At 38.2% G+C, this 26,787-nt stretch overlaps 4 protein-coding genes across 6 annotated transcripts in view; 3 read left to right on the top strand and 1 right to left on the bottom strand.

Annotated features, from left to right (window-relative positions):
* The window catches only part of tom1l2a (target of myb1 like 2 membrane trafficking protein a), a 30,746-nt gene extending 25,818 nt beyond the window's left edge, over window positions 1-4,928 (bottom strand). For 2 of the 3 annotated variants that reach the window (XM_088091145.1, XM_088091146.1), the window contains exon 1: window positions 4,818-4,928. In XM_088091145.1, coding sequence (XP_087947271.1) covers window positions 4,818-4,869 — 52 coding nt within the window. In that variant the 5' untranslated portion in view covers window positions 4,870-4,928. The remainder of the gene's footprint in view (window positions 1-4,817) is intronic. The other variant, XM_042504268.2, reaches the window with a different exon arrangement.
* Window positions 4,929-5,452: 524 nt separating this feature from the next.
* Window positions 5,453-10,590, top strand: drc3 (dynein regulatory complex subunit 3). Its single transcript, XM_088069055.1, has 13 exons — window positions 5,453-5,555; window positions 5,643-5,831; window positions 5,905-6,021; window positions 6,494-6,660; window positions 6,799-6,945; window positions 7,085-7,204; window positions 7,290-7,402; window positions 7,842-8,016; window positions 8,106-8,237; window positions 8,620-8,692; window positions 8,986-9,107; window positions 9,638-9,769; window positions 9,895-10,590. The coding sequence occupies exons 2-13, from the start codon at window positions 5,678-5,680 to the stop codon at window positions 9,988-9,990; spliced, it is 1,548 nt and encodes a 515-aa protein (XP_087925181.1). The 5' UTR covers window positions 5,453-5,555; window positions 5,643-5,677; the 3' UTR covers window positions 9,991-10,590.
* Window positions 10,591-10,862: 272 nt separating this feature from the next.
* Window positions 10,863-17,184, top strand: gid4 (GID complex subunit 4 homolog). The gene is made up of 6 exons (XM_042505767.2): window positions 10,863-11,243; window positions 11,791-11,850; window positions 12,350-12,457; window positions 14,114-14,215; window positions 14,300-14,430; window positions 14,524-17,184. The coding sequence occupies exons 1-6, from the start codon at window positions 11,019-11,021 to the stop codon at window positions 14,585-14,587; spliced, it is 690 nt and encodes a 229-aa protein (XP_042361701.1). The 5' UTR covers window positions 10,863-11,018; the 3' UTR covers window positions 14,588-17,184.
* Window positions 17,185-19,993: 2,809 nt separating this feature from the next.
* On the top strand, window positions 19,994-25,177 carry noxo1a (NADPH oxidase organizer 1a). Its single transcript, XM_042505377.2, has 8 exons — window positions 19,994-20,154; window positions 20,263-20,343; window positions 20,425-20,497; window positions 20,755-20,938; window positions 21,951-22,141; window positions 22,236-22,355; window positions 22,487-22,604; window positions 23,244-25,177. The coding sequence occupies exons 1-8, from the start codon at window positions 20,089-20,091 to the stop codon at window positions 23,992-23,994; spliced, it is 1,584 nt and encodes a 527-aa protein (XP_042361311.2). The 5' UTR covers window positions 19,994-20,088; the 3' UTR covers window positions 23,995-25,177.
* Window positions 25,178-26,787: the final 1,610 nt, after the last annotated feature.

The raw sequence follows: 26,787 nt of genomic DNA, 5'->3' as shown, positions 1-26,787 counted from the left end.
CTGAAAAACAGAAGCCAGAGAGACCTCCTTTTCAACTCCACCCTACAATTTAATAGCATTTTGGCTACAGCCAGAAAATAATGTGTTTCAGACTGTCGCAAGCTACAGTGATGAAGTGGCATCGCAGTCAACACTGCGTTCCTCGCTCTGTCTCCTCCTTCCTCTTCCATCCCCTGAATCCATCCATCATGTCAGTGAAAGCTGATATCTTTGAGGATCGCAGTCATCTGGGGTGAATTTCACAGTGAAACAGAAAAAAGGGTTTTCTACCGAAGTGAGCTGTGAGCGACTTCCTGTGACTGACACTCAATAGATTCTCATTAGACGATTCTTGAGCTTGGACAGGAGGAGCTTCTCTCCCTGAAGCCCAGAGGCCCTGAGCAGACTGTCATGCCCAGGCCAAGAGCCTCTCACTGGGCCATGTTGCCTTCCTTTTGGGAGGCTCAACATTGGACAAGCCTGACAGCCATGACTTATTCATGCTCTACCTCCCCTCGCTAATCAACTTGTCACAGACTGGGCAAGCATCAAGAGACAGGCTTCTTTTCTTTTTTTGGCAAACTCTGCGTCCCACCTACAAACACTCTTATCTAATCTACAAAGATAGAGAGAATAAAAAGGAGTTTGAGCAGCATTTAAAAACACTGTGCTGAGTCTTGGTGTTAGGCTGCACATAAAGCACACATACATTCGGAGGAATTAACCAGCTACTGCCACTGGGACATCCCATCTAATCTCCTCAAGTGGATTGTCAGGTCAAGACAGGGCAGAGCACGGGTGGCAGAGGAGCAAAGAAAATGGGAAAAAAAATCTGATCTCTCTTTGTGAAATGAGCTGGAACGACACTGAACAATCAGAGCCTCGCTAATGAAGTTAAATGCCCGCTGAGTGCACTCATTCATGGTGTTGTGTCAATCCCCCCAGTCCTGGGAATCGACACACCAGTGAAGCCAGTTGATCACATGGCTGTAATGGTGGCAGGCTGTGCCATCCGCTGCCAACAAAGCCACAAATCTCTGTCCCTCGCTGGCCCCATCTCCGCACGTTTGTCCGAAGACACCTCTTTTCTCTACACATTTCCACTCGTCCTTGTCTTTTATCTTCAGTGTAATTTGCTCGCTTTTTTCCTCTGCATACTAGTGGTGACAAAAACATCCATTTATTGATACATATCGATTCTGAATACTTTTAATGGTTTCAATACTAATTTCTTGCAGTATCGATACACCAGTACCAGCTGCGCTTTCCTGCTCTTTCTTTTTGATAATGTTTTCTGCAATCATTCTGCTGTTTACTATGGAGGACTGAAACTGACAACATTGGAAAATAAATAAATAACCGTGTCAATAAATAAATGAAAATGGCAAAAATGACAATATTTATTTAATTTCCTATTTATTTTTCCTCTTTATTTATCAATTTATTCATTTTCAATTTAATTTTCCATTTTTTTTATCAATTTATTCATTTTCATATTTATTTGCTTAATTATTTATGTATTATTTTCCACTATTTAATTTCACATTTTATTTTCCATTTTACATATTTATTTATTCATTTTTCTATTTATTTATTTATTTATTTTTGTGATTATTTATGTATTTATTTATGCATTATTTTCCCTTTCAACTGTAGTGACAGCAGCATGGGTATACAGTCTATGGGGTTTGTGAGTTGTTAGGCAGTGACACACAATTACCGATGAACGTACTTTAAGCTTAAGCTAAATGTTTGTACCAAATTAGTCATGGTATCAAAAACTATGCTGAGAGTCTACTGCATTTGCAGTCATTTACGAGCATGATTAAGCATCCAATAGGTTTCAGAAGCTTCAAATTTATTTTCACGATTGATCCTTAAGTACATTAAATAGCAAATAAGAGTATTTAGGTCAAGATTTCTTAAATTGTAAGTAGGCATGAATTTATTAACCGTTGCTCAATATATCAACACAATTTGGCTTCAAATTTTGCTCTGGCCTCTTGTTTAAGATTGTTTTTAACATAATACCTTAGCTTATTTTCTCAGTGAAATGTACCTTTAGGAGAAAGAGGTACAGCGGTGGAGAAAAGTAGGCAAAGTGAGCATGAATCTGCAGCATGAAAAAGAGAAAATTCATTCACCACCTCTGACTTCTCCATCACCTTCTCAGTCACTTAGGAAATGAAAAACCTCTATAAAAATCTTCACAATGCATCCCCCCTCAGCTCCTCTGTCGACCTTTCTCTCTCATTGTTTCAGGTAAGCTGATCCTTTGCCCTACTGCTGTGCTGTTCAGTACCGCTGCAACAGCCGAACAGACGGCTGGCTCAACAATCCAGCGAAGTGCAGCAACTGAACCGGACCGAGCCGGCTGGAGATACAGCCATCTCTGCAAAGTGGGGAAATCCAAGATGTGCTGCATACAGCCCACTGCATGACCTAGAAGGACCTCTGAAGAGGAGACGATGCTCAAAGTTGGTAGCTGAGGGCCGTCTTAGATGATATGGCACGCAGCAGCTGACCAGTGGGTGGTGGGCAACACTACCCAGGCCAGAGGACAATTCAAAGGCCGTCTGACTGCTACAGACATCCTTCAGCCAAACTGTTTCTATACAGTGTGCTGAGAAGTGATACTAAAGCATATCTGCTTTCTAAGGCTGCCCATTCAAAGTCAGACATAAAATCATCAGTCGAAGACCCTTTAAGTCGAGATAGTTTCAGGTCAAGCAATTTTTTTTTCGTTTTAGGGTTTTTTTGCTAGTCAGGGTGTTTTGTCTTGAACTTCTGAGGACCATTTTGTCCCCAGATTTTGCTAAAAAGCTGAGTGCTCTGACTTTGATGCTACTCTTTGGTACAAGCAGCTTTAGACTTACAGGTAGCGGCACAGGGGGAGAAAGAGACTGCACCGTAAACTGAATAGTGGTGAATTTAGAGCTCAGAGAAAAGTTATTACAATGGTAATAGTATTTTCTTTTGGATATTTAGATTCTGCAATAATATTGTTGCACATTTGCAAACTCTTGTTAGCGCTGATAGCTTGTTTACTACATGACCTGAACGCAACTGTAACACTGAACGTCCTGAGGAGCCCCATTCAAACTTAATAACTTTATTTGTATCGATTATTTGTGTTGAACTGCTGAATCTGATTTGACATCTGCATAATTCTGAGTCTGGTACAGCCCTACTAGTTTCTACCCTGTCTTGTTTTTGTTTTCTTTGTTAGTACATCTTTATATTATGATGACTACATAATCCCTGACTCTGGTTAATATGATGTTATTGTGCTGTCTTTGTTCTGCCCAGCTGAGAGACAGCAGATGCAAACTAGCTCTTAGCTATAATCTGGTACGGTGCATCAATTGGTAACATTTATGTTTTCAACTGTACATGGTCCCTTTAAATAAAATTAAAAATTAAAACTAAAATAAAATTGAATTTAGTTAATGAATATCTCTAGTAAATGAAAAACTGATTTGGTAAGAACACGAGGAAGTCTGAGATCTACACATGTGGGCCTTTATTTATGAAAGAGCAATGCTCACTGAGGAAATATGTAATCACAAATTCTTCTGTGACAGCTGCTGAATTCATTTAAAGGTAAACACAAGTCAGCATTGCGACAAATTAATGTTTGGTCCACATCTGTTCTACAGGGATTTGGCTCCACATTGATAAAACAGGAAATGTTGCCTTAAATCTTAAATCTTTGTATTTCTTTGTCACCACTTAACTAGTCAGTTATTTAGAATCACCATAACGATATATTTGAAATTATTTCACAGGAACAAATAATACGTAAATTTTTTTTTTATAACTTTCTGCAAATTTCTGGGGTAATTTTTTTTTTTGTTTTTTACTTTACTTTTATGCTTATTTTCAGGTAATTTTCATCTGACTTTTTTTTACTAATTTCTTGCTATTTTTAGGCCAGACTTTTTTTCTGTTTCCCTCTTTAGCTTATTTTATTTTTTGCTAATTTTCTGGTAATTTCCTTGCAATTTTTACTTATTTTTAGCTCATTTTAGGGGTCATCATTTCTGATGTTGCTTATTGCCTTCTCCCCATGTTTTTGAAAGAAATCAAACCAATTTGCTTGCGTTTCAAAGGGTTTAGTGTATTTAATACCATAACATTACTTTTGATACTTAAGTTCAGTAAATATCAGAGACTTTTACTCACGCAATATTCTAATAGGCAACCTTACCTTCTACCAAAGTAATTTTCTGCCAAGATATCTGTGTTTTTACTCAAGTTGCAGGTATTTCATCCACCACTGAGGTTTTCAGTCTCTGAGCAGTTTTGCACATAACAAGCAAGATGCAAAGAGAGATGCAACCACACCATAGGGCCGTGCAAGGCCACACGTCTCTCTCCTCCACTGTAGGACGAATAAACAGCACAGCACAAAGTCTGTAGATTTAAAAACTACTACCAACAACGCTGACCAAACAGAGGAGTGAGGTTAACTAATGTTTAGGAAAAAAAGGAAACATTGAACTTTATCTTGGAGGCTCTACAAGCCACTTTCAGCCATGTGTGTCACTGTGTATCATTTCATTTCCTTGAAAACTGCTTTACATTATCCACACACATGCAGTGATTCATCGTAACGCACTTGTTTTTACAGCGGACTAAAGTTAGGGAGGTTAGCTGGCTAACATTAGCTGAAAGCTCATTCCAAGTAGATGACGTTTGCTGCGATGATGCTTGCTAGCTCGCTATTTTCGCACCGTAAACCCTCGTAGTAAAACACCAAATGTTAGTCCACGCTCAAATCGTGAACGGTGGAAGGAGTATCACGTGTGTAATGTGTAATTTCAAGGCTAACGTACCTATACATTGGCCAACGGGAGTGCTGTACGGATTTCCTAGTAAGAACTCCATCTTGACAACAAACAATCCGCTCGGGAATGACAGAGGCTGAGGCCCAGAGGCGGTACTACTAAGTCCCGCCCACCAAAGGTTTCTATTGGTCAAAATTACACAACGTTCAATATGTATGGCTGGGATCAATGCCAGTCAAATTCAGCAACCGAAGCTATGTTCAACAATCATTTTTTCACATTAAAACGCGTATTTTACTTCATAGCGCTCCCTAATTTTATTTTAACCTTTTGAAATCTGAACAAATACGCTTGATTTTGAGTGAGTATTCAGACTGAAGTAAATAAAGTACAGTATTTCCGCTGGATAAGTGGAATAAAATTAAAGAGTGGGATAAAAAAAATCTAATCTAATAATTTTATTTCTTATTTTAATTTGCGGAACATTCCACGCCAGATGACACCCCTCCGTGATTCAGAAAGACATTTTTAAAAAATGTCCCGAGTTTAAACCTTTAATGATTTAAATATTTGTAATAGGGTGTCTAGGTGCGGCACACGAAAAGTGATGCTGATTAAGGTTTCAAAGGGTTAACGGAACATTGGGACGTACTTGAACGCAGCTTAAACTCAGACGGTTGCTTAGCAACAGTGTCAACAACAGAGGTAAGATGTTAGATACTGACTTACAATTGTTTGTATCAGAAAAAAAACAACACCTGCTGCTAGATTTTGCGATTTTCGCTGGTAAGTAGTTAATGTTGGCTAATGATAAATCAGCGTTTTTAACTGAGGGAGCTCCAAATCCACAAAATATGATTTTTCTCTGAGCAGAGTGAAGTCAAACGTGCCTCCAGCCACAATAACAGATGGATAAAGAGCCGCTGAGGATCGATGAGGAGATTCTGAGGAGGGCCATAATGGATCAAGCCCCCCCTGAAGATCAGACGAGCCACAGGCATTTTTTAAGGACAGGGGGTATCCACTTTGATAAAGTCCCAGAACTGCGTCTTAACTACAGAAGTGAGTTGTTTTTTTAATCACTGTATGAATGTGTATCAGGCTTAGGTGTTTTAACGAGACTGTTTGTTCACAGACATCCTGATGATTGACCACTTATGGGATTTCACATCCTTGGCCAAACTGGAGTTGAACAGCAACATCATAGAGAAGATTGGGGGCCTGGACCTTCTCATAAATCTGACATGGCTTGGTAAGATGAAGCTTTGTATTCATATTCTGCTCATGCTTGTAATAATTGTTTAAGAGCAAACTCGAGACCTTTCTCTTTAATTTGCTTTGAATTGAACTTTACCTATTTAATTATTGAATGTTTCAGTCTGTTTTACCAAATGGCATATTATTTTATAATTTTTAACATTTTTATCTATAATTGTTTGTCCTGTTATCCTTTTATTTAGTCATTATCTACTATTTAGCATATTTATTTATTTATTACAGTTGGATTATCAAATTTCCTACAGTCCTTGGACTCATAATGTTTGAAAAAAAATCTAAGCTTTAAATAGGAAAATTTATTTAAAATGACACTATTCTACATCTCATTTGAAATTTGGGCAAAAAAAAAACAAACGTCAATTTGACGTTTCACAATATCGGACCTTCAAAATATAAGCCCAGTAACAACCAGTATTAATGACAGTAATTCTGAATGTGTCTTTTAGATCTGTCCTTCAACAAAATAAAGAAAATTGAAGGTTTGGAGTCTCTGCGGAAGCTTGAAATGCTGAATTTATCCAACAACAAAATCTCTATCATCGAAAACATGGACACACATGAGAAGCTCACTCACTTCCTCATTTCAAACAACCACGTTGGACAGCTGGACAACGTAACAAACTTTTCTGTCACATTTTATGTGTAGCATTTTATATTGCAAGTATTGTGTAACATTTGTGTTTTGCAGTTTCAGAGTACTACATTAGGGAATGTTGAACATAGTCTAATGCAAACTGAATGCATTTCCAAGGTGCTCTATCTCAGGAAGTTTAAGAACTTGTTCGCTATCAACCTTTTCGGAAATCCGGTCTCCAAGGAAGACGATTACAATTTTTTTATCGCAGCCTACTTTCCAAACTTGAAGTTTCTAGACCGCAGACTACTTGACGAGAAGACAGTAAGTATTAACAGTGGTGTGTTTTCACTCAAACCCAAGTTGCAATCTGTTGTCTCCATGTAGATAAATCATTTTTTAAAACATGACTTTGTTGTTTGGAAATTCAGCTTGGCTATTTACAATATGTGTCCATGTGCAGAAAAACGAAGCATCTATCAAATACCGCCGGGTCCTGGAGAAGATGAAACATGAGGAAGCGCAGGAGCAGCAAGCTGCCGAGGCTGAGCAAAGACAGGAAGCTGAATTCAAATTACACACAGTAATTTACATTTGGTGATCATCAACATTATTTTTCTACCAAGCTTCCATAATTTGTGTGTAAATCCAGTTCTTCTTCCCTACAGGATGCTTTTGTGGAGTTCCTGAATGGCTCCTACCTGTTTAAAAGCATGTTCAAAGATGACCCAGAGGCAGAGACTCTACACAGAGTGCCTGAAGTGGCTTATCTGCTTCAAACATATCCTTTCTAATCCATGCAGGTGTATCAATAATAATATATAATCTTTTTTTTTGGGGGGGGGGTTGCACATTCCAAATTTTTAATTGGTCAAGGAATAATGTTTATTTTATTTTTGGTATGACTGTGTATGTAAGCACTGCTCTGCAAGTAGGTTTGTATTTGTTATAATAATAATTACTGTCATAATTTTAGTTATTTATTTTTATTACCCTTACCCATTACTATTCACTTATTTACATTTGAAAATATGTTTGTCCATGTTTTTCCTTTTATCAAAAAAGATTTGTTATGTCGGGTGGGATTTGTGAGTGTTTGTTGTGTTAATTGAAAATAGACACATAAATAAATAAATAAATAAATAAATAAAAATTGAAAAAACAAAACAAAAAGATAATCTGGGGAAATTATCGCTTGAATTCCTTGACCCTACAGTTACATTTGAGCAGCAGATGGCGGAGCTTTGTATGCAGTTGTTTGAAATAGGTTTGGCTGAGCACAAGCGAAGAGAGACGGAGGTGAACTCATTCTTCAGTGGTCAGACGAAGGCTGTAACAGACTACCAGCTGATTGCATTGAAAATATTGGCAAGTTTTGAGCAGCAACACAAAGAGGTGAGCTGGAACTTTTTTTTTTTTTTTTTTTAGATAATCTGCTTTTAATGATTGTTTTTAGAACATCTTTTATGTTGTTGCCGTTCTAGAGGATATTGGAGCTGCAGCAGTTATCAGACGCAGAGCTGCTGAAGGTTAAGATCGACCACTGCTATGAAGAAAACAACCAGCTCTGTAACAGCCTGATGGAGCTGGAGTTTCAGATGGTCAGCCAGCTGGAGGTAGGTGTGTGTGTACATACATACTTTCCAGAGGTAGGACCAAGTCATTTTTTTAGTTTTGCAAGTCACAAATAAGTCTCAAGTTTTTGCAGTCAAGTCCCAAGTCTCAAATGCTTTTTAAACAACAGTTTTAAAATATATATATATATTTTACAAAAATCGTGAATGCTTTTTAAAATGTGTATTTTTTAGTTAATTAGGTGCGACTTAACTATCATAAAAAGTAATGTATTGCATCGCACTTTTATGACATGTAGCACTCTAGAGACCCTCAGGAATGAATCCTAAAAATGAGTTAGCATTTACTTTATACCCACATGGCAAAAACTGTGTGCATTTTTAAAATTTGTTTACTTATAATGCTGCCTCCTACTCATTTCAGGATATCATCAAAAAGTTGGACACCAGCATCTCAGACATGGGTGGCAGCTTCAGTGAAACTGCTCAAGGGATATATCCTTTCTCACTGTGCATCAGCTTAAGAGCTTTGAATCATTTCCCAAAACGCTGGTTCATTACTGTTCTCGGGGTCAAGCTACTGAGACACTGTAAATCCTCATTTGGGGAAGCAACTTGCTCCCAATCCAATTTTAATGTAATCAAATCTGTGTCCCAGAGCCCACTTTGTGTGGTCATAATCCAGTATTGTTAAAGGTCAGTGTTTGAATCACACACAGTGACGCACATGCAGTTTGGCTGCAAAATGAATTGTAATATGATTTAGAGTTTCCATGACACAGTCATACATTTGTACAATGTCGAGATCTGGAGGATAATTATCATGAGAAGATACGAAATATTGCTGTAGCAACTCTGGAGAATGTGGCCAATGACGAGCTGGATGAGGACCTTCCAGATGATGTTAAAATGGTGAGAGTTTTTATTGTAGACCAAACTAGCTGTCCAAGATACAGGAGTACATTATGATTTCTATAGATTATTTGGACTATTAACTGCCTCATAACAAGGCCGCAGGGACTTCTCTCTTTGTTTAATCTCAGAGATAAATAATAATGACTGTGACCAAATAAATTAATTAATTAAATCCGCCTAAACAATGAAAGCACATTGTCTGCATATCCTGTCATCTTGACACATATTGCAGCCACCACTTTTTCTGCAACAGTTAACAACTTTCCTGAAATTATTATTTTTTTCTCTACAAAGGCTACCAACTACAGATTTAAAGGCCTAATGGTAATTAAATTAAATTTAGCATTCATCATGATAAGAAGAGTATTTATTATTGCAGATATAGCAAAAATAATAGTCTAATTTAAAGAGATTAACCTGACACGAGATGACAGAGATTAACCTGAATGGGTCAGACAAGGTGGGGACTTGGTTTATGACTAGCATCAGTGCATTAAGCCTTTCACACCTGTGTTTTCTCTGTGTAGCTGTTTACGGACAAAGACACAGTGATGGATGCGCTGTCCACTGGCCACGATAACCACCTGCTGAAGATCAATGACCGAGAGACTCAATTGGTTACACGTGCCAATGCCTGGAAAGTGGCCCTCATTAAAGGGGTAGAGAGCTGAAATTACATTAAAACAAACACCCAAATTATATATTTTCATATAGATGACAAACCTCTCCAATGTACCTAACAGTCTTGTCATTGTTTGTTTTTTGTCTTTATGTGTTATTACAGATTCAAGATGAAGGGCTGAAGAGGAACCGCATGCGCATCTCAGACATCCACAGATATATGGACTATTTGAGGGAGCAGCTGGAGGAGTTGCTGTAGTTTCATCTGTTAAATATTTCCCCCAGAAACATTTGTTTATGTATTTGCTTTTGTAAAAATTGCAACGTGACTGGACAATTATAACAAGTGTCACTGTGTCCAAGTAAAAATATTTGACTTTTATAATTATTATAATAATTTCACCTGTTCAACTGTTGTTTTTCTGCTTTTGTTTGAGATTAAAAAAATACATTTTTATTATAATTATACTGCTTGAATGCACTTTGTCTAAAAAAAACCAACAAAAAAACAACAATTTTGAGTGTACACAACTGTCAGATGACTTTTATATATATATATATATACGCTATAAATATGTCGGGCTATAAATATGTCAGGCTATAAATATATTTATATATTTTGTTTACTTTATCATATAGTTTATTGATATGTAAAGTAGAAACTACAGTATTCCAGAGTGGACTCAATTCAATCCAAATTTTTCAATTGTCTTGATCAAAAAAAGCTAAAAAAAAAAAAAAAAGTGAAGGTAAAAAGTACAGATACCACTAAGACTATAAAAATGAGAGAATTTATGTAAAATAATAATTACAAGAATTCCATTAATAAAACACTCACTAAATACATTTTTAAGTCTGATGTATTACTATTATTATTATTATTATTATTATTATTATTATTATTATTATGATAAGTTGTCGTAGTAGTAGTAGTAATAAATCTGGTTTTGTTCTAGAGTGTGAATTTAAAAATCAGACCAAAACAACTACCAAAAACCCCTGAAACCTTGTCATTTTCTCACATTTCTTTCACATAACGATGATAGTAGTGTAGGAGAATATTAAATACAACTCCCAGAATGCATTTGGGTACATTATCCAATAAGATCCATGCACACCAGTTTCTAGCCAATGAAATTCAGGGAAGCTGTATTCTCAAATCAAACGTTGCAGTATCTCTCCTCAGTCTTTGGTAGTTTTCGGGACCTCGGGGATTAAGTGCAGCTGGCAGACCCTCTGTCAGGACCCATTCTCCGTCCAGCTGTGGTGTGCTCAGTCACAAAGTTCATGACGGTTGCTGACGGTGACACTTTAGCGCTCATCATGCCTGTCCGAGCAGAGTGCTGCAGTACCACCGGCGCGGCCTGCTCATCCTCGGCCTCTCTTGTCCCCCCCGCCCCGATCAACACCTACCAGCCGGGGGTGGCCACATCTCTGCTGTACAGCGGCTCACAGTTTCGGGGTTACCAGAAGAGCAAAGGCAACTCATACGACGTTGAAGTTGTCATGCAGGTAACGTGAGATTGACATGCGCACGTGCTGTTTGTTGTTTTAAATATTAGTTTGTTTATTGTCATATTCAAAGTCAGCATATTTGTAGCCCCAGTTGCTAACTTGCTAACATAGCTGACGTTAGCATTTTTAACGTTTTGCGGTTGACATGTAACACTAACACGGTGACCCAATTTCGCGAGGTAACTTGTTTCTACTGTGAGATTTCGAATTTGGGGCTAATTTAATTATTTTACTATTTCGTCGCATATTTTAAACTACAGATAACACCCAAACACGATAGCATTTTGTGCAACTAGCTACCCAAATATGTGGCTTTAATTTACTAGCATTGACTTTGATGGCAATGTCAACAAAGTTGCTACTATGAAATATAATGTCCTTCTGCATGCCCTGTTTGCACAGTTTATCTCTGTTCACACTGCCATTCCTGCACTTTTTTATTACAGTATTCCAAAAAGAGAAAAACAAACAGAAAACCAATTTGCAAATGTGCTTTTGGGCCACTTTAGATACATAACTATGTGTTCCCTAAATCTCTTTGCAGCATGTGACTGTGGAGGACTCTTATTTGTGTGGATACCTGAAGATCAAAGGCCTGACTGAGGTGAGCTATAAAACTAGGTCAAATGTAGTAAGACTGACCTTTATTCTGTCAAATGCTAAGTACAAACTGGTTTTCATGGTTAAGGGACTGAGAACTGGTTTCAGCTGGCTTGATGCTGGCTAAATTAGTGACAAAGATTAGACAAATGTGAGGTCGTGAGGTTTAACCTCTTTTTTCAGGTCTGCACCACAGTCTGTAGCTTATCTGTGTCAACTGTATACCCATTACATTACATAACATATTGAGGAGTAAAGGGTCAGCTGGTTCCTGGAGCAAATTTTTGCTGTGGCACAGTGAAAGAGGAGTAGGCGGGATGTGTCTGTGTCTCTGTAAAAGTAAAGAGTCATATTCAAACTGACAAGTTGTTAATGAGAAAATTAAAAACAAGAGTACGGACAAAGTGTGTGCCTCCTGCTGTATAATTTGCAAGCACACACTCTGAAAGCAAGGTTGAACCGCTATGAATGTATCCACTTTCTTTTTCCTCCCCGTGTGACAGGAGTATCCGACTCTCACAACATTCTTTGCTGGTGAAATTATCAGTCGAAAACGGCCTTTTTTAACCAGGAAGTGGGACGCAGATGAGGATGTGGACAGAAAGCACTGGGTATGTCCTGTTTGATTTTTATGTTGGTTTGATGATTAAATCAATGCCTTATGACTTAATAAGTTGTGAATATTAACCAACAGAGCACACATATAGTGTGGCATTGTCTGTGCATTTATTGGTTTAGTATTTGCAGATGTTTTTAGTGGCTTGCATCAACATCTCGTGACTTTTTAATTTTGTTTGGCTACCTCTTAATTAACAATAAATGGAGCTGGTTAGAATCAGTGTTGTGAGAAAAGCCCATGGTAACAGTTATAATTAAGTTTATGTCAAGAAATAAGAGGCATCATGACTACATTTACATGTAAAGTATTAAGTTTTTTTGACCTGATTCTGAAAACAACAAAATTCACAGCAAACACAACCCTGGACACTTGATACTTTTACTTAAGGCAAGTACTCGTCTAGGGCTTCCAGGGCTTGGCTGCCAGTGCATATGAATTAGGTAGCGTTCAGCTGTTAGGCTAAAAGTAAGGGAGGTGGTTGGTCGTGGTTTTACCTGTTGCCTTGCTGTCTCACTCCTGATCCGAGGGCCGTCACTCAGTCAGCTCGCTCTCCATGGTCCAACACTGCGTAGTGTGGCCGTTCTGTTGACGGTTCATTTGTAAACATTAAACACGTGTACTGTAACTGGAGATAAAACGCCATAGGGAAAGGAGGAGACTCCAGCGGCTGTCTTCTTCTTGGCATTCAGAAAGATTTATCATCAGCTGCACCTGATCTGAATCATCTCTCCTAATTAATTTGGCAGGCCCCTTTCTAACTAACACAGGCTCTACTGCTTGGGAAACCAAACCCACACAGCCTGACAGCCATGCAGGACAGCCAAATAGGACACTGTACTGTGGCAATGGCTAATGAAAACGAATACCCCTTTAATATTCCTGTTAGCATGCAGCTGTGAATACCAACATGAATGTGCCCCTGCATGTTTTTTATCACGTCAAAATATGGAAATCTGGAGCCGCTTGTGCATTCGTCGAACACATTATTGAAGAGGCTGGCACTGCAGTATTTGCACACATCCAAAAACCAGTTGAAATCCATGTATTTCATAATGTTTAATAAAGGCATGTTTCTTCCTCTGACCAGAAATTTGGGCATGCATCTCCACACCAACCTTGCAAACTGGTTGCAGAGCTGGTTTGTGTACAACAGTGTGGCAAACAGCAGCAAAAAGCCCAACTTGGTAGCATAATTCAAATACACTGTATTCATGTCCAAAGAATGCTCCTAAAACCAGAATTATACCGGTATTTTCCACGTCTTCATCGGAAAATGCTATATTTGGAAAAAGGCCTTTTTCTGAATGTCCAAAAAGAATATGCTGTTAACATGACCCGTATCAAATTCATAATATTTTCATATCTGTAATTAGCGTTTCAACAGTATGAGATTTTCCTGGTGTAACTGTCTCATGGTGGTAGACAGTAGTACACAATGAATAAACTTGACTTTTTTAAATAGAAGTGTGTGTGTGTGCAAAGTCTCTCTTTTGAAAATAACTAAAAATGTAAACAGAGTTGCTCCATTTTAGAAGCATGAAGTGATTAATGATGATAATTTACACTTCGGGAAATAAGACTTTGCAATCTTAGCTGCAGTTGTTGCGTTGTTATCGTCTCTTACCAGTGTTAAATGAACTCTCACCAGGGCAAGTTCCAGCCTTTTTACAAATTTGCCAAAAGCTTCAACTCGGACGACTTTGACTACGAAGCGCTGGAAAACAGTGATTATGTCTTCATGAGGTGGAAGGTTCGTTCATAATTTTCCTGTCACTTTTCTCTCTGCTTGTGTTAACTTCGAGGTCTAACCACCACTCTCTTTTTTTCTTCTCAGGAGCAGTTTCTAGTTCCAGACCACACCATCAAAGACATTAGCGGTGCCTCTTTCGCCGGCTTCTATTACATCTGTTTCCAGAAGTCCACAGCCACTATCGAGGGCTATTATTACCATAGGAGCTCAGAATGGTAACTACCAAACACTACAAACCAGAGTCAGTCTCTTTTGCCACATTACTACATGTTTCTTATGCTGATGTTACTCTCAATTTTCCTCTGCAGGTACCAGAGTCTAAACCTAAACCATGTCCGAGAGCACAGTATGCCTATTTATGAGTTCCGGTGACAAACGTACACACGAGTATCGAGTCAAAGAGGGGACAGTTCACACTGCCCTGGGACGGGAACAACAGAGAGCCCTTTAGTGCCAAGATCGGAGCTGACCCGTTTTCAGCTGCAAGGGATTGAAAAAACGTGGTCAGACCCTCTTCTGGTGGACTGAAAGAAAGAAAGCACGGAGAGAAAAGCGTTTAAAGGAAGACAAAGATCAGTGACAGATGAGTGGTTCTTACAGTCGCTGAAGAGCTCACGTTTACCTCAGATTTCATTTTAAATTTTGTCCTTTTTTCTTTGAGTCTGTTTTTATTTGTGATTTGTTTGCGCTCTCATAGGATCTGTCTCCCTGTTGTAGGACATCAATGTATGTCTGATTTTATTCAGTGGTGATGCGAAAAACATAATTGCCTTTCAGCTAAGAGGTGCAAAAGAAAAAGGGAGGAGTTTGTTTCAGTCAAGCTTAATTTAAATAATCTTTTTTTTAAATATATGACTTTTGACACCCCCATAGCTGAGTATGATGGTGGGGTTATTGCCAAAAAGGTTGCAAAAGTAGCAATGATGAGCAGCGATCTAGTTTTTATGCAAGGTCTGTGAGACTGTGAGTTGTGGTCTGTTAATCAGGGATGTTGTGTTTGGATGTTTACGTGTTGAATAACTGAAAACCAACAGCTGAATGTGGCAGGTGGCTGGGTCGAGATCACAGCGATGTTGACCTCCAGACAGGTCGTTAAAAGGTCCAGTGTGTAGAATTAAGAGGGATATATTGTCAGAAATTGAAAATAATAATAATAATATATATTTTTTTTAGCGTCTAATCACCGGAATATAAAAATCGTTGTTAGCATTGAATGAGCCGTTTATATCCACTTAGGGAGTTGCAGATTTTCTACAGTAGCCCAGAATGGACAAATCACGTAGTTGCTGTAGATCATTTTAGTTTCGCGTCAGCTACTGTAGTTGGCAGCCCCTCCATCACAAGCCAGATGGCGTCAGAAAAATACAGATTTTTTTCAGTGGTTTACTGGTTTAAATCACGATGTCAGTTTGTTTTTGAGAGGAGGAGACCGCTGTGGATAATTCAGCTAATGGTAAAAACCTCCTGAACATCTAGAGCTTCACAGAAAAGAAAGATAAGCCCGTATTATCATGCGCTGGGCTAGTGGACCTTCTACCAAACGGTGCCGGGAAACACCGTTTTGTAACATAAACAACTGTATTCAGTATTTTTACCAGTTTAAATCACCTGGTCTGTGTGTTTTTGAGAGGAAGAGACCTCTGTGGATAATTTGGCTCCCAATAAAAACCTCCTAAACAATGAACACTGAAGGAATTCGGGAGTTCACGCTTGGCAATCCTCACAGCTAGATGCCGCTAAATCCTACACACTGCTCCTTTAATGACCAACAATTTCCAAGCTGCTGTTTGTCTTAACAACTCAACAAAAAGTCTTCAAATGGCTTCACATCCAAATTTCTCTATGCAAGCCAAAGGTCACTGATCGGTAGGATTTCAAACAGCACCTAACTTATGTCAGATTTTCAGATAATTTATCTTCCAGAGAGATTTATTTATTTTTTAAACAGAGAATGACCTTTAGTGAAATTCATGAGAAAAATGAAGATTTATTTAATACCAGCATTTGAAGCTCAGCCGATTGACAATACATTCCAACTTAATTAGTTTCAAAAAAGTAAAATTTTAGTCACGTAATTGGTGTCGACAAACAGTAGACCATAAGATCAGAGATTCTGTCGAGTTCGACTGACTGGAAAAGTTAGACCATGACAAAAGCAATGCAGTGTTTTGAATGTTGAACTTCAATGCAGTCTGTGGATAAAGAATTTAAATGTGGAAGAATGGGTTTATTTTAGTGCTTTTTTGTCTTTGAACAAAGGCACAACAGTCGGGCGAAAGAGAAGACGCTCCATATAATATGTTCATGTACACAACAATCATCAGTGGAAAATACGTGTTAAAAGAAGCACCTTTTGTGGCTCCTGTAGAAAAGTCTAAAGTAGTGACGAGAGATGGAGGAAGAACGAAACCTTTGATGCTGCCTTACTATTATAAATGTTTGTAAAGCCTCCTTTTTTTAAAAAAAGACAAATTATTAGGTTAGTAATGTTTTATTTAAATGAAATCATGGAATTATATTTCGGTGTTGGGGAGAAAATGTGCAAAAAAAAAAAAGAGAGGAATGAACTTTTGATCAACCACATGAGGATTCTGACGGTTTGTCTTGATATAAAAGTTTTGTGCTGCAGCGTGCATGTACTCCGCCTGCCTCAGTGTTGCTTTATAGACTTTCAGCTGGCTCGGTCGCTTGCAGCATGACAAGTGGACGTAACTGGTTGTGAGAATAATGTTGGCACTATAATTATTTGGTTTTTTTTTAACCTAAGTTTGTGGATTGAAGACACCACAATCCGAACGACTTTACATAACGGAGAACACGAGAGAATGTGCAATGTAAGAAACAGATGTTTATTTGGGAGTGGGTCATCAAAAGTCTTGACTGAACACCTGATTTAAAGGAAGATGATGTATGATAAATCAGTTATGAGTGCATTGTGTGAGGAGAAATAAAGAGTGAATTATTTCATACACGGTTGTATATTCGTGGTGTTACTTTATGCTTTTGATAAACCGCTGTTGTTTTTGAGAGTTGTCAGTACAGAAAGATACTGGAAATACAGAATCAGAATTTTTTTAAAACTTTTTTTGTCTTAGCTTTTGTCTTTATTTGATATGACAGCTATTAGTGGGAAAGAGGAAGAGAGAGGGGATGATATGCAGCAAAGGGCAACGGTTTGGAATTGGACCTGCAGCTGCTGCAGCAAGGACGTAGGTCGGGGCATTTTTAGGATTTGGGGACATTGGGGGCTCAGACCAAACCTCTGCTGGTGATCCTTGAGGATCCTTTTCTGAGATTCTTTTTTTTTTTTTTTTTTGATAAACACGCTCTATTTTGATGCTCACTTCACTCTTGATAGCTTATTTACCCTAATTTTTCCTTTTTTTACTTTCTGGATTAATTATGAATTTTGATGCTAAAATATTGCTATTTGTTAGTAATTACTATTGAGTAGAAACAATACTTTATAAAAAGCCATCACAAAAAATATATTGACCAGAGTTGGAAAAATAGTCATGTATGTATTTATGTGAACAGTGGTGGAATGTAATTAAGTCCATTTTTTCAAGTACAAGTATAAACATAATAACAGATTTTTAGATCTGGGCCTTATTATTATTTATCTACTTACACACACACCACGCTGGCTATTCGACCTGTTCTTTACAGAAGTAGTGGCCTACAGTGTGAAATGGATCCCCTTTTAGAGCACTGGTAATCTGGATTTTGTAATCTTGAAAAGTTTTATCTGGATCAGGGTGATCCGATCCAATGCTGCTTTGAAAAACTGCTACAAAGTTATGATGGATTAACTGATCCTGGATGGTAAAAAACTGGATTCCCGACTCTAGACTGAATCTTTTGAACACCTGGGCCGTGTGCAGGATTCAAAACCACAGACTTCACAGCAGTCGGCACTAGATGTCAGTAGTGAACAACAAAAAGGCTTAAGTCTTCCTCTGTTTCAAATATGACCGGCTCCAAAATGCTCAAACCTCTACACCTTCTCCAGAAAATAAAATCTAATAAACTTATTACTGTCAAGTAAATCGACTAAAAAGTGATGTGAAAAAGCAAAAATACAGAGCAATCCCCCTGACCTTGCAGCCGCTCATGCACACACACATCACATAAATGGAGGTAGTTATTCAAATACCTAAAAGAAGCATATTCACGTGAGTAAACGCTGGTCACCTCCATTCCCTTATTATTAGGTCAAATTTACACAGTGGACCAGTTTTATGTGCTGATTTTAGTATTAACATTAGTGGTAAAAATACCACTGTGCTGATTTTAGTATTAACATTAGTGGTAAAAATACCACTGTGGCTTGAACTAAAAAATGTTCAGAGTCAAAACAAATATTTTGTTTTGGAGTTCCTTTTCATGGTTACCAATGGGCTGATGATTAACCAGCGAAGGAGCTTTCTAGATAATTTTGAATTTAAAAATAAAGTGAGTGAGTGCCTGATAAGTGTTGCTTGTGTTTGTTGTACGTGCTAGAGCTAACAAAGAGAGGAGGAAACATTTATTCCTTTTCAAAACAAATGGAAAAAAACAATGCAGGTATCAACTTCCTTATGTGGCTTTAACAATGCTGGTACTTTATTCAGAACTGTTAAGTATTTTGTAGACATTAAAACTCACCGTCTGATACATTTTAATGTCGATTAGAGTTGTGTGTTTAAGCTGCCACAGTTTCATGTTAAAGGCACGTTACTTTTATGCATTTTGTGGCTGTAATGAGTGAAACCTGCAGTTATCGCTCTCTATCTCTCTCTCTCTCTCTGTGTGTGTGTGTGAAGGACGAAACTAACTGCATTGTTGTTTTGGTTGCACTTTCAGGTGAGGTTGAAAGCAATTCAGTAAATGTAGGAATCAATTATCAATCTATTATGAAACTTAAAATAGAAACATCAGATGACATTTTTTTTACCCTTTTTAGGAGGCAGGAGTGAAACAGATGGAGAGCAGTTAATTACAAAATAGGATTTACTACAGGATGTGTTTTTCCCTTTGCAACTATCATCTTTTTCCTAAATGATGTACAGATATTTAGGATTTTAAAAGAAGAAAAAGCAGTGCATGCAGCTGCTGTAAAGAGAAAAAAATCTCCCAGGGGTCACATGCCTCCCCACCCCCCTAGGTTTGGGTTGAGTTCATGGATTTAGCACTCTGCTAACTTCAGCTGGGTTTAGCACTCTAACGTCAATGGGGATAAGTGTGTGTGGGTAAGGGAAGCACGAGGATGTCTCCTCAGGTACTCTGGCATATTTCAACCACAACACAACTCAACTAAACACAAGAGAAGCATGGGTAAAATGGCTTTAAAGGCCTGCGCTGTTATTGGGGGCTTGTTTGGGTCCTGAATGTTTACAACATCTGGTTCAGCCTCTGCCTTTAAGCTGTCATCAGCTATCATTTTAGGAAAAGCACCTGCAACTGTTCTGCTCCAAATACACCTGTTTCAAATTCACCTTGTATGCACACATCAGACTTTAATAACCCAGAGTCAAATTCACCATGAATAAAACACCTGCTGACAGAACCACAAACCACAAAAAAAACAAGAACGTGACTAAGAACGTGCTGCCTGACACACACACACACACACACACACACACACACACACACACACACACACACACACACACACACACACACACAACAATACATTTGGAGCAACGCTGGACTTTCCTGCAAGTGACGTAGCCTATAACGCCTGACGTGACGCCACACCTGCGCAGGTGGAGCGACTGTAAATAAACCTGCGGAGCATCTCTGCTTCAGTCCCAAAATCCAGCAAGGCTGAGAGTTTTCTGCAGCAGCAAACAACTGGACTATTCAACACACTCAGTCTCTGTCGGTTCATCATGGAGGCGCAGCGGTATCCAATGAGTGTCCGTATGATCGGAGTGATGCACAAGGAAAAGAGCAAAGTAAGCGCACGTGGAGTTTTGCTTTAGCCTAGAAATATTTACATTTTTAATTTTTATGATGATTTTGACCCCCACAGTGTGACTAAAATCTGCATGTTTCTTTTCAAGATGTACATTACCTCCGTGCTTTGGTCGGACCAGAATGATATTGTAGTTTACAGGACTTTGGATGAATTCAAGACCATGCACGTGAGTATAAAATACCGTGGCTCCTTAATGTGTTGCGCGTGTGCATGTGTTAATAACTACGATATTGTCTCTTTATGACAGAAACAAATGAAGAAAGCGTTCCCGGCCGCGAGTAAAACGAAAAAGTCGGACAGAATCATCCCCAAATTTCAAGGTATGTGTTGGTAAATTAAAGCCGCAGTCTTAGCAGGAAATAAATGCATGGCCTAAGTCTATGAAATATCTAATAATACATTAAAATATACATATATATATATATATGTTCATTTATTTTTGCCCCATTTATGTATTTATTCCTTAGTCATTTTTTATTTTCTGCTCATATTTATGTATTTATTCATTTATCTAATATTGTCTAAAATGGCACTTCATTGTTTGGACTCTTACTTAAAGCATCCTGTTTGCTTTCAGATAAAAAGTTGAACCAGGGTGGCCAGAAGAAAGGTACCACTAAATCTCTCGTGCGCCTCAAGTTCCTGCAGAAATATTGTGACAAACTTCTGAGCTGCGACCCGCAGGTGTGTCAGTCTGCAGACCTCATCCAGTTCTTCCACCCCAAAGACCAGGACCTGCAGCCCGAGTTTGCCAAGAACAGGTTGGCTAAACATGTTCACAGCCAGTGTTGGGGAAATACATCCAATGAAACCAGTACTTTGACTACATTTTGCAGTAGCTTGCTCTAAGTTTAATTATGTCTTATTTGCATTGTGACTGTAGTAGTAGTTAAATTACATTTTTTTCTTGTTTTGGCATTTTTTGCATCGCTGATGTTTGAAACTAACTAAACTTAACACATCTTATCCCTAACCCTGGTTAAAAAAAGTTACATATACAAGAGTATTGTAGTTTTTAGCATAAAAAGGTAGAAGATGTAAAATAATTGCAAAAATAGAGTTTCTTAGCAAGCATGTGGACCAAGATAATGTTAAATGCTGAAAAAGTATCTGCACCAGGAGCCTTTAACCCTTAAACAGCCATTAAATCACACGGTTGATATTTTTTTACCATCAAATTGCAAATTGCAGATGTTTTTGTACAATGCATTTTGGATTCTTTCAAATTCTATTTTTATTATATTAAATTTACTATGTTTTTTCTACCATACATTTTAAACAGATTTTGTTTCGAGATAAATTATTATTTTATTTGTTTGTTTGTTTGTTACTTTCATTTTTGTTTTTTTTTAATTATAAAACATTGACAATTTCTTTTTTTACCATGTATTCTATATATTATCCTATAGATTATTTTTTTAGATTGATTTTTATTTGTATATATTTTTTGTTTATTCATTTGTATGTATTTATTGTAGTTACTTTTATTTTCAGATTTCTATTATATTAACTTTTGCATTTTTACAATGTATTATACTGGGGGGAAAAATCCTCATAAATTGGAGAAATTTGTTAATATATACAGTATATAATGTTGTTGGGGTTTTTTTTGCAAAGGCATTTCTTAGTGTGACTGTTAAAGGGTTTAAAAACAACCTGGGTGACGAGTCAGCATTCCTGCTTTAAGCATTAGATTTGAGCACGAGCTGCTGTTTGTTTTTTTTCTGAAGCGTTTTTTTTATCTCTAAATTAACTCACATCTCTTCTCCACAGCATCATGATCATGCCATCAGAGGATGAAATCAAGACAGGCGCAGGACCTGGTGGTGGTGGCAACGTGACACAGCCGTTCGTCACAGAGACGTACAGATGTGTGGCCCCGTACGAGACCAAAGACACCAAGAACAAACCTTTCAAAGTGGCGCTGGACGAAAAAGTAGACGTACTCATCAAAGACAAAGCAGGTGAGCGAACGTCAGTGTCCTCTTAAAGGTTGAAAGAGACTTAATGGACCCACACGCACTGATAAATGTTAAATATGTGGTCATGGTGGTTCAGGGTGGTGGCTTGTGGAGAATGACGACAAGCGGATGGCCTGGTTCCCTGCCCCATACCTAGAGAAGCTAGATGATGATGATGATGATGACGAAGATGATGTGGATGGAACTCCTGAAAGAGGTACGTGCATGGACACAGTACTCAAATCTTAAGACATTACTGCATCAACACTTGGCTTATTTATTATCTTAGTGGCTTAAATGCTTGCCACCATGTTACGACGTTATTCAAGTCTTTTCTTTCACTCTCAGGAATGCTGTACACTGCAGTCAAGAGCTACAAGCGCGCCAAAGATGATGAGATAACCGTGGCCATCGGTGCAGTGGTGGAGGTCCTGCAGAAGTCTGAGAACGGCTGGTGGCTCATCAGGTATTTTACACGTCTGACTTTGGCTGAACTTGTCAAACATCATACCAGCTTCATTATACGATGGAAAGCATGCCGAGACTCGCTTTCATGACATAAGGAAATACACTTGCGTACAAAAAGCTTTAAAGAATCCTTCACTCACAAATTGATCGTTTGTATATCAATTACTCACAATGAAAATTGGAAGAAAACTTATTTTTTTCTTACATGCCTCCACTGAGCAAAGAATCCAAAAACTACAACAATTCTCGATGAACTGGAGTAAATGGGGGCCACATTTAACAACAGCATATCAAAACGTCACCACAGACACATGCATTCTCGTTAAAACCTTACTTTTTAAAACACTGCATAAACAGCCTAATGCACGAACAGATAGCTCAATGCAATGCATGAGCAGAGTATGCGGAAGCATTTTAAATATTAAGGGTTCTAGTAAAAATGCACCTGACCGGGAAGCACTGAGCATAAAACAGGATAAATGAGACGTGGATAATACTAGGGATGGGTAACGAAATCCGCACAATTTCAATTTTACACAGGGTGGGAAAGTAATATACAAATGATTATTTTATAGGTGAAGTATTTCTTTTAACTCATTGATTTTAACCCTTAATTCTCGTCTTTGTTTTTCCACAGATATAATGGTAAGGTAGGTTACATCCCCACGATGTACCTGCAGCCCTACACCTACCCTCAGATCCGAATGACAGGCCACCATCAAGATCACAGAGCCTCCTCCCCAAACCAGTTCCTGAGCCTGGAACAGCAGTCCAACCAGCTCAGCCTCTCACAAGGAAACCTACTGCAACCTCCTCCCGTCAGGTCCTCGTCACCTCGCCAAAACTACATACGGCAGAGACCAAACTCTCTTGAGATCATGTCGGAACAACCTTCCCCTCAGCCTGCAGCAAGAACCCCTTCACCCACCACAAGAGTCAGCATCTCGCCTACGACTTCAAACCAAGCCCCTATGCCCAAAATCATGGTTCAGACGGACGGAGAAGAGGAGCGACGTCGTGGCGTCCTGAGAGCGGACAGCGAGGGAAGCTTTATGAGCGACAGCACAGACTTCAGCGATGAACTCAACTCCTCCTGGGCGAGCTCCTCGTCCTTCAACCTGAGCCTGAACCAGAGCTACAACGAGGATCAGCTGCGTCTCAGCCGCACGCCTCCCCCTACGGTGAACCACCTCAGTCCGACAAGCGGCCTTGAGGGTAGATTGATGCCCAGCGTCTCTGATCCCAACCTCTACAAGAGCCCGTCAACACCTAAGGTGCCCCCCAGACCGCGGGCCCAGGAGATCCTCACCCGTTGTTCCACTGTCACCCGCAAGAACGCAGCCAAAGGCAGCCCGTCCCCCACACAAACTGAGATTACTAGTCGATGAAGTTTCTATTGATGTTTGCTTTGTTTTTATGATGAAGAAACTTAAATCTAATCTTAGGATGGGAGCTAATTTAACTCTTTGAAACCTGAGCAAATTGGCTTGATTTCTTTCAAAAACACTGAAAGAAGGAAATGAGCTACGAAAAAGAAAAGGAAACAAAACTGATCAAGAAATAAGTAAAATGTACAAGAAAATTACTTTAAAAATAGGAAAAAAAGAAAAATGAAAGTTTTTTAAGACAAACGAGGAAACAACCTGGAAAAAGCACTTAAGATTTTACAATAATTCTGTAAAAATACTTTTTAATATGTATTTTATAGTCCCCCCACAGCTTTTTCCTTTATCACATTTTTTCCCGAGCTTTTTAAAAAATAGTTTCCTAAATCTACTAAGTCGTGGAACATTTCTTACAAGTTGCTCATTGTTTTTTTCCCATGTTTTTGAAACACATTGCACCAATTTGCTGAGGGTTCAAAGGTTTAAATGCTTGTGAAAGGCGTCTGAACACAGCGCAAGAAAACTGATGGTCAAAGGGTTAACCTGCTTGGAACGCTGACTTGGAAAATAAAAAATAGACAAACAGCAGAAATGTAACTGCGTAATTTCACTGTAATGAAGGAAATGAAGAGAAACTGCACCAGGTGCATTGAGGTGACAGAAAATTCAACAGCTATTATGATTTTTTCCTACTGTAGATGTATTGATAAAAATATGACTTGTTGATGTTGAGTGCACAAACTTTGAAGAAAGATTGCCAACAAGAGCGCAGAAAATGGACAGTGCACAAAGACCTTCAGCAAAATCGGTAAATATATATGTTTATATGAACTAAATGATTAATCAGAAGACACTGAACATTCATAAAGTAACTCTATTCTATCTGATTCGAATGACTATTTATTTTCCATACTGGAAACCTTGTGTTGTGCTTTATATGCATTTGACTGTGATGAATGCACAGAGAGAGAGAGAGATTGATTTGTTTTTGTTACTGCAGCAAAAGTAAATGTTTGAAATACCAGAGTGTGCACGCAGGTCTATTTCCTGTTAACACAGACTCTACTATAAGAATGGGATGTGTGTAAATAACTCTTAAAAATTCACTCCAGAGTCTAACCATGTAAAGTCTTTCTGTATTCATGTTACTGAAAAGCTTGAAGAGAATAAAAGCATTTTTGGGGGATCTTGATGTCTTTAAGTGTCTTGTTTTAAGGGAAAGTTTCATTTAAATGTCAAGTCACATTCTATAGGACCAAAAAAATCGTTTTAAGTAATTTAATAAGATTGTATTGAATATTTTGGGGGGAAAGGTGGATATTTCACACACATCTTCAACCCATCAGCACAGAAGATCTAAAATATCAGCTCAGTTTCAAGGTGGTAACCCAAGATAAGAGTCACTATCTGCCTGACCAAATGTCCCCTCTCGGGTTCCTGACGTATGACTTTGAATAATGACAAGGAAAGTTTTTTTGCAGAACACTATGATGTCACAGTAAAGTTAACTTTTAACCTTTTGGATATAAAATGTTGTTGTATCATTTTAGCCTATTAGAAAGCCCCATCAGGATTTTGCATGCTTCTACCTTAATATTTGTCTATTTGAAATTATATTTGCTTGAATGTGTATGACTGAGATCTATTTTTTTTTATACTTTTTACATTGAACATATTGCTGTTGCTTTTTATTTTTATGTTCTTCGGGCATGTCTTTTATGTATTTTATCGTAAAACTGAAGGCAAATTTTCACATTTGTGGACAATAAAGTTTTCGTAATTCATAATGTTTATGGACTTTTTTTGCAATCAAATTGCCGGACAAAGTGTAACTTGCGAAAATTGTTGCAATTTGTATTACTCATTGAAAATCAAAGGCAACTTGTTCTTGTGAGCAGTCATTTTTGTTGGTAAATTTGAGACTTTCATGTCACAGATGTCTGCATCTTCACAACCGCAAACAAGGAAATGAGTTTCAGCACGACCTCACAAAATTGTGAGGTCGTGCTGAATTCACGGGGACTGGCTTAACTGCGTAAATAGTTGCCCTTTCAACACTGCCACATCCTAGAGGGGTTATATAGACGTTTGTGTGAAATGTTGTCAAATTAATGAATGAATTTGTAAGTTATGGCCAAAAACATGTTTTTTAAAGGTCACAGTGATCTTGCCCCCCAAAATCTAATCAGTTCCTCCTTGAAGTCGTGTGGAGATTTGTACTCAATTTGAAGAAATACCGTCAAGGTGTTCTTGAGATATCGCGTTCACGAGAATGAGACGTACATACGGACCCGCAACCCAAAAACATAATGCATCTGGCTACGGCTCTCAGAGGCATAAATTAAACAATTGGTTCTAAAATACTTGATTAATTTCATAAATGACTTGTTTCAGCTCCACAGCAGTGTAAACTAAGGCTGTAATTAACAAGCAGTTCAGCATCATCATTTTACTTCAACTTACCCAGCTAAAAGCAGATGTTTGGTTAAAACCACAAGAAATGGTCAGTTGTCATTTATATTCATTATCAAAACTCCTGTTAGTACTCGCATGTACCACAGTATTAGTTGCAAAGTTTTGGATCATTTTTGGGTCACATCCTTCTTTGTTCATGCCAAAAATAATATCAACTGACTCAGTGAGAAAATAAAACTTCACGACACGCCCTGCCCAAATGCTCCTGAGCTATGCTGCAATGAAAGCCAAAACCTCAACACATCCAACAGGGATTTTCTTCATGTTTCCACTGAGCAACTAAAGCAATCACATGTAAATAACTGATGGATTATATTTTAC

The sequence above is a fragment of the Plectropomus leopardus genome, chromosome 18 (genome assembly GCF_026936395.1).
Source record: "Plectropomus leopardus strain MGB_pleo_1.0 chromosome 18, ASM2693639v1, whole genome shotgun sequence".
Classification (NCBI taxonomy): domain Eukaryota; kingdom Metazoa; phylum Chordata; class Actinopteri; order Perciformes; family Serranidae; genus Plectropomus; species Plectropomus leopardus.
This window is presented reverse-complemented; position numbering and strand designations above follow the sequence as displayed.

Coding starts and splice junctions, on each gene's coding strand:
- drc3 (XM_088069055.1), top strand. CDS start 5,678: ATGGATAAAGAGCCGCTGAGGATCGATGAGGAGATTCTGAGGAGGGCC. Junction 8,017..8,105: donor TTGAGCAGCAACACAAAGAG/GTGAGCTGGAAC, acceptor TTGCCGTTCTAG/AGGATATTGGAGCTGCAGCA. Junction 8,693..8,985: donor TGAAACTGCTCAAGGGATAT/ATCCTTTCTCAC, acceptor ACAGTCATACAT/TTGTACAATGTCGAGATCTG.
- gid4 (XM_042505767.2), top strand. CDS start 11,019: ATGACGGTTGCTGACGGTGACACTTTAGCGCTCATCATGCCTGTCCGA. Junction 11,244..11,790: donor ACGTTGAAGTTGTCATGCAG/GTAACGTGAGAT, acceptor ATCTCTTTGCAG/CATGTGACTGTGGAGGACTC. Junction 11,851..12,349: donor AGATCAAAGGCCTGACTGAG/GTGAGCTATAAA, acceptor CCCGTGTGACAG/GAGTATCCGACTCTCACAAC.
- noxo1a (XM_042505377.2), top strand. CDS start 20,089: ATGGAGGCGCAGCGGTATCCAATGAGTGTCCGTATGATCGGAGTGATG. Junction 20,939..21,950: donor CCCGAGTTTGCCAAGAACAG/GTTGGCTAAACA, acceptor TCTTCTCCACAG/CATCATGATCATGCCATCAG. Junction 22,142..22,235: donor ACTCATCAAAGACAAAGCAG/GTGAGCGAACGT, acceptor ATGGTGGTTCAG/GGTGGTGGCTTGTGGAGAAT.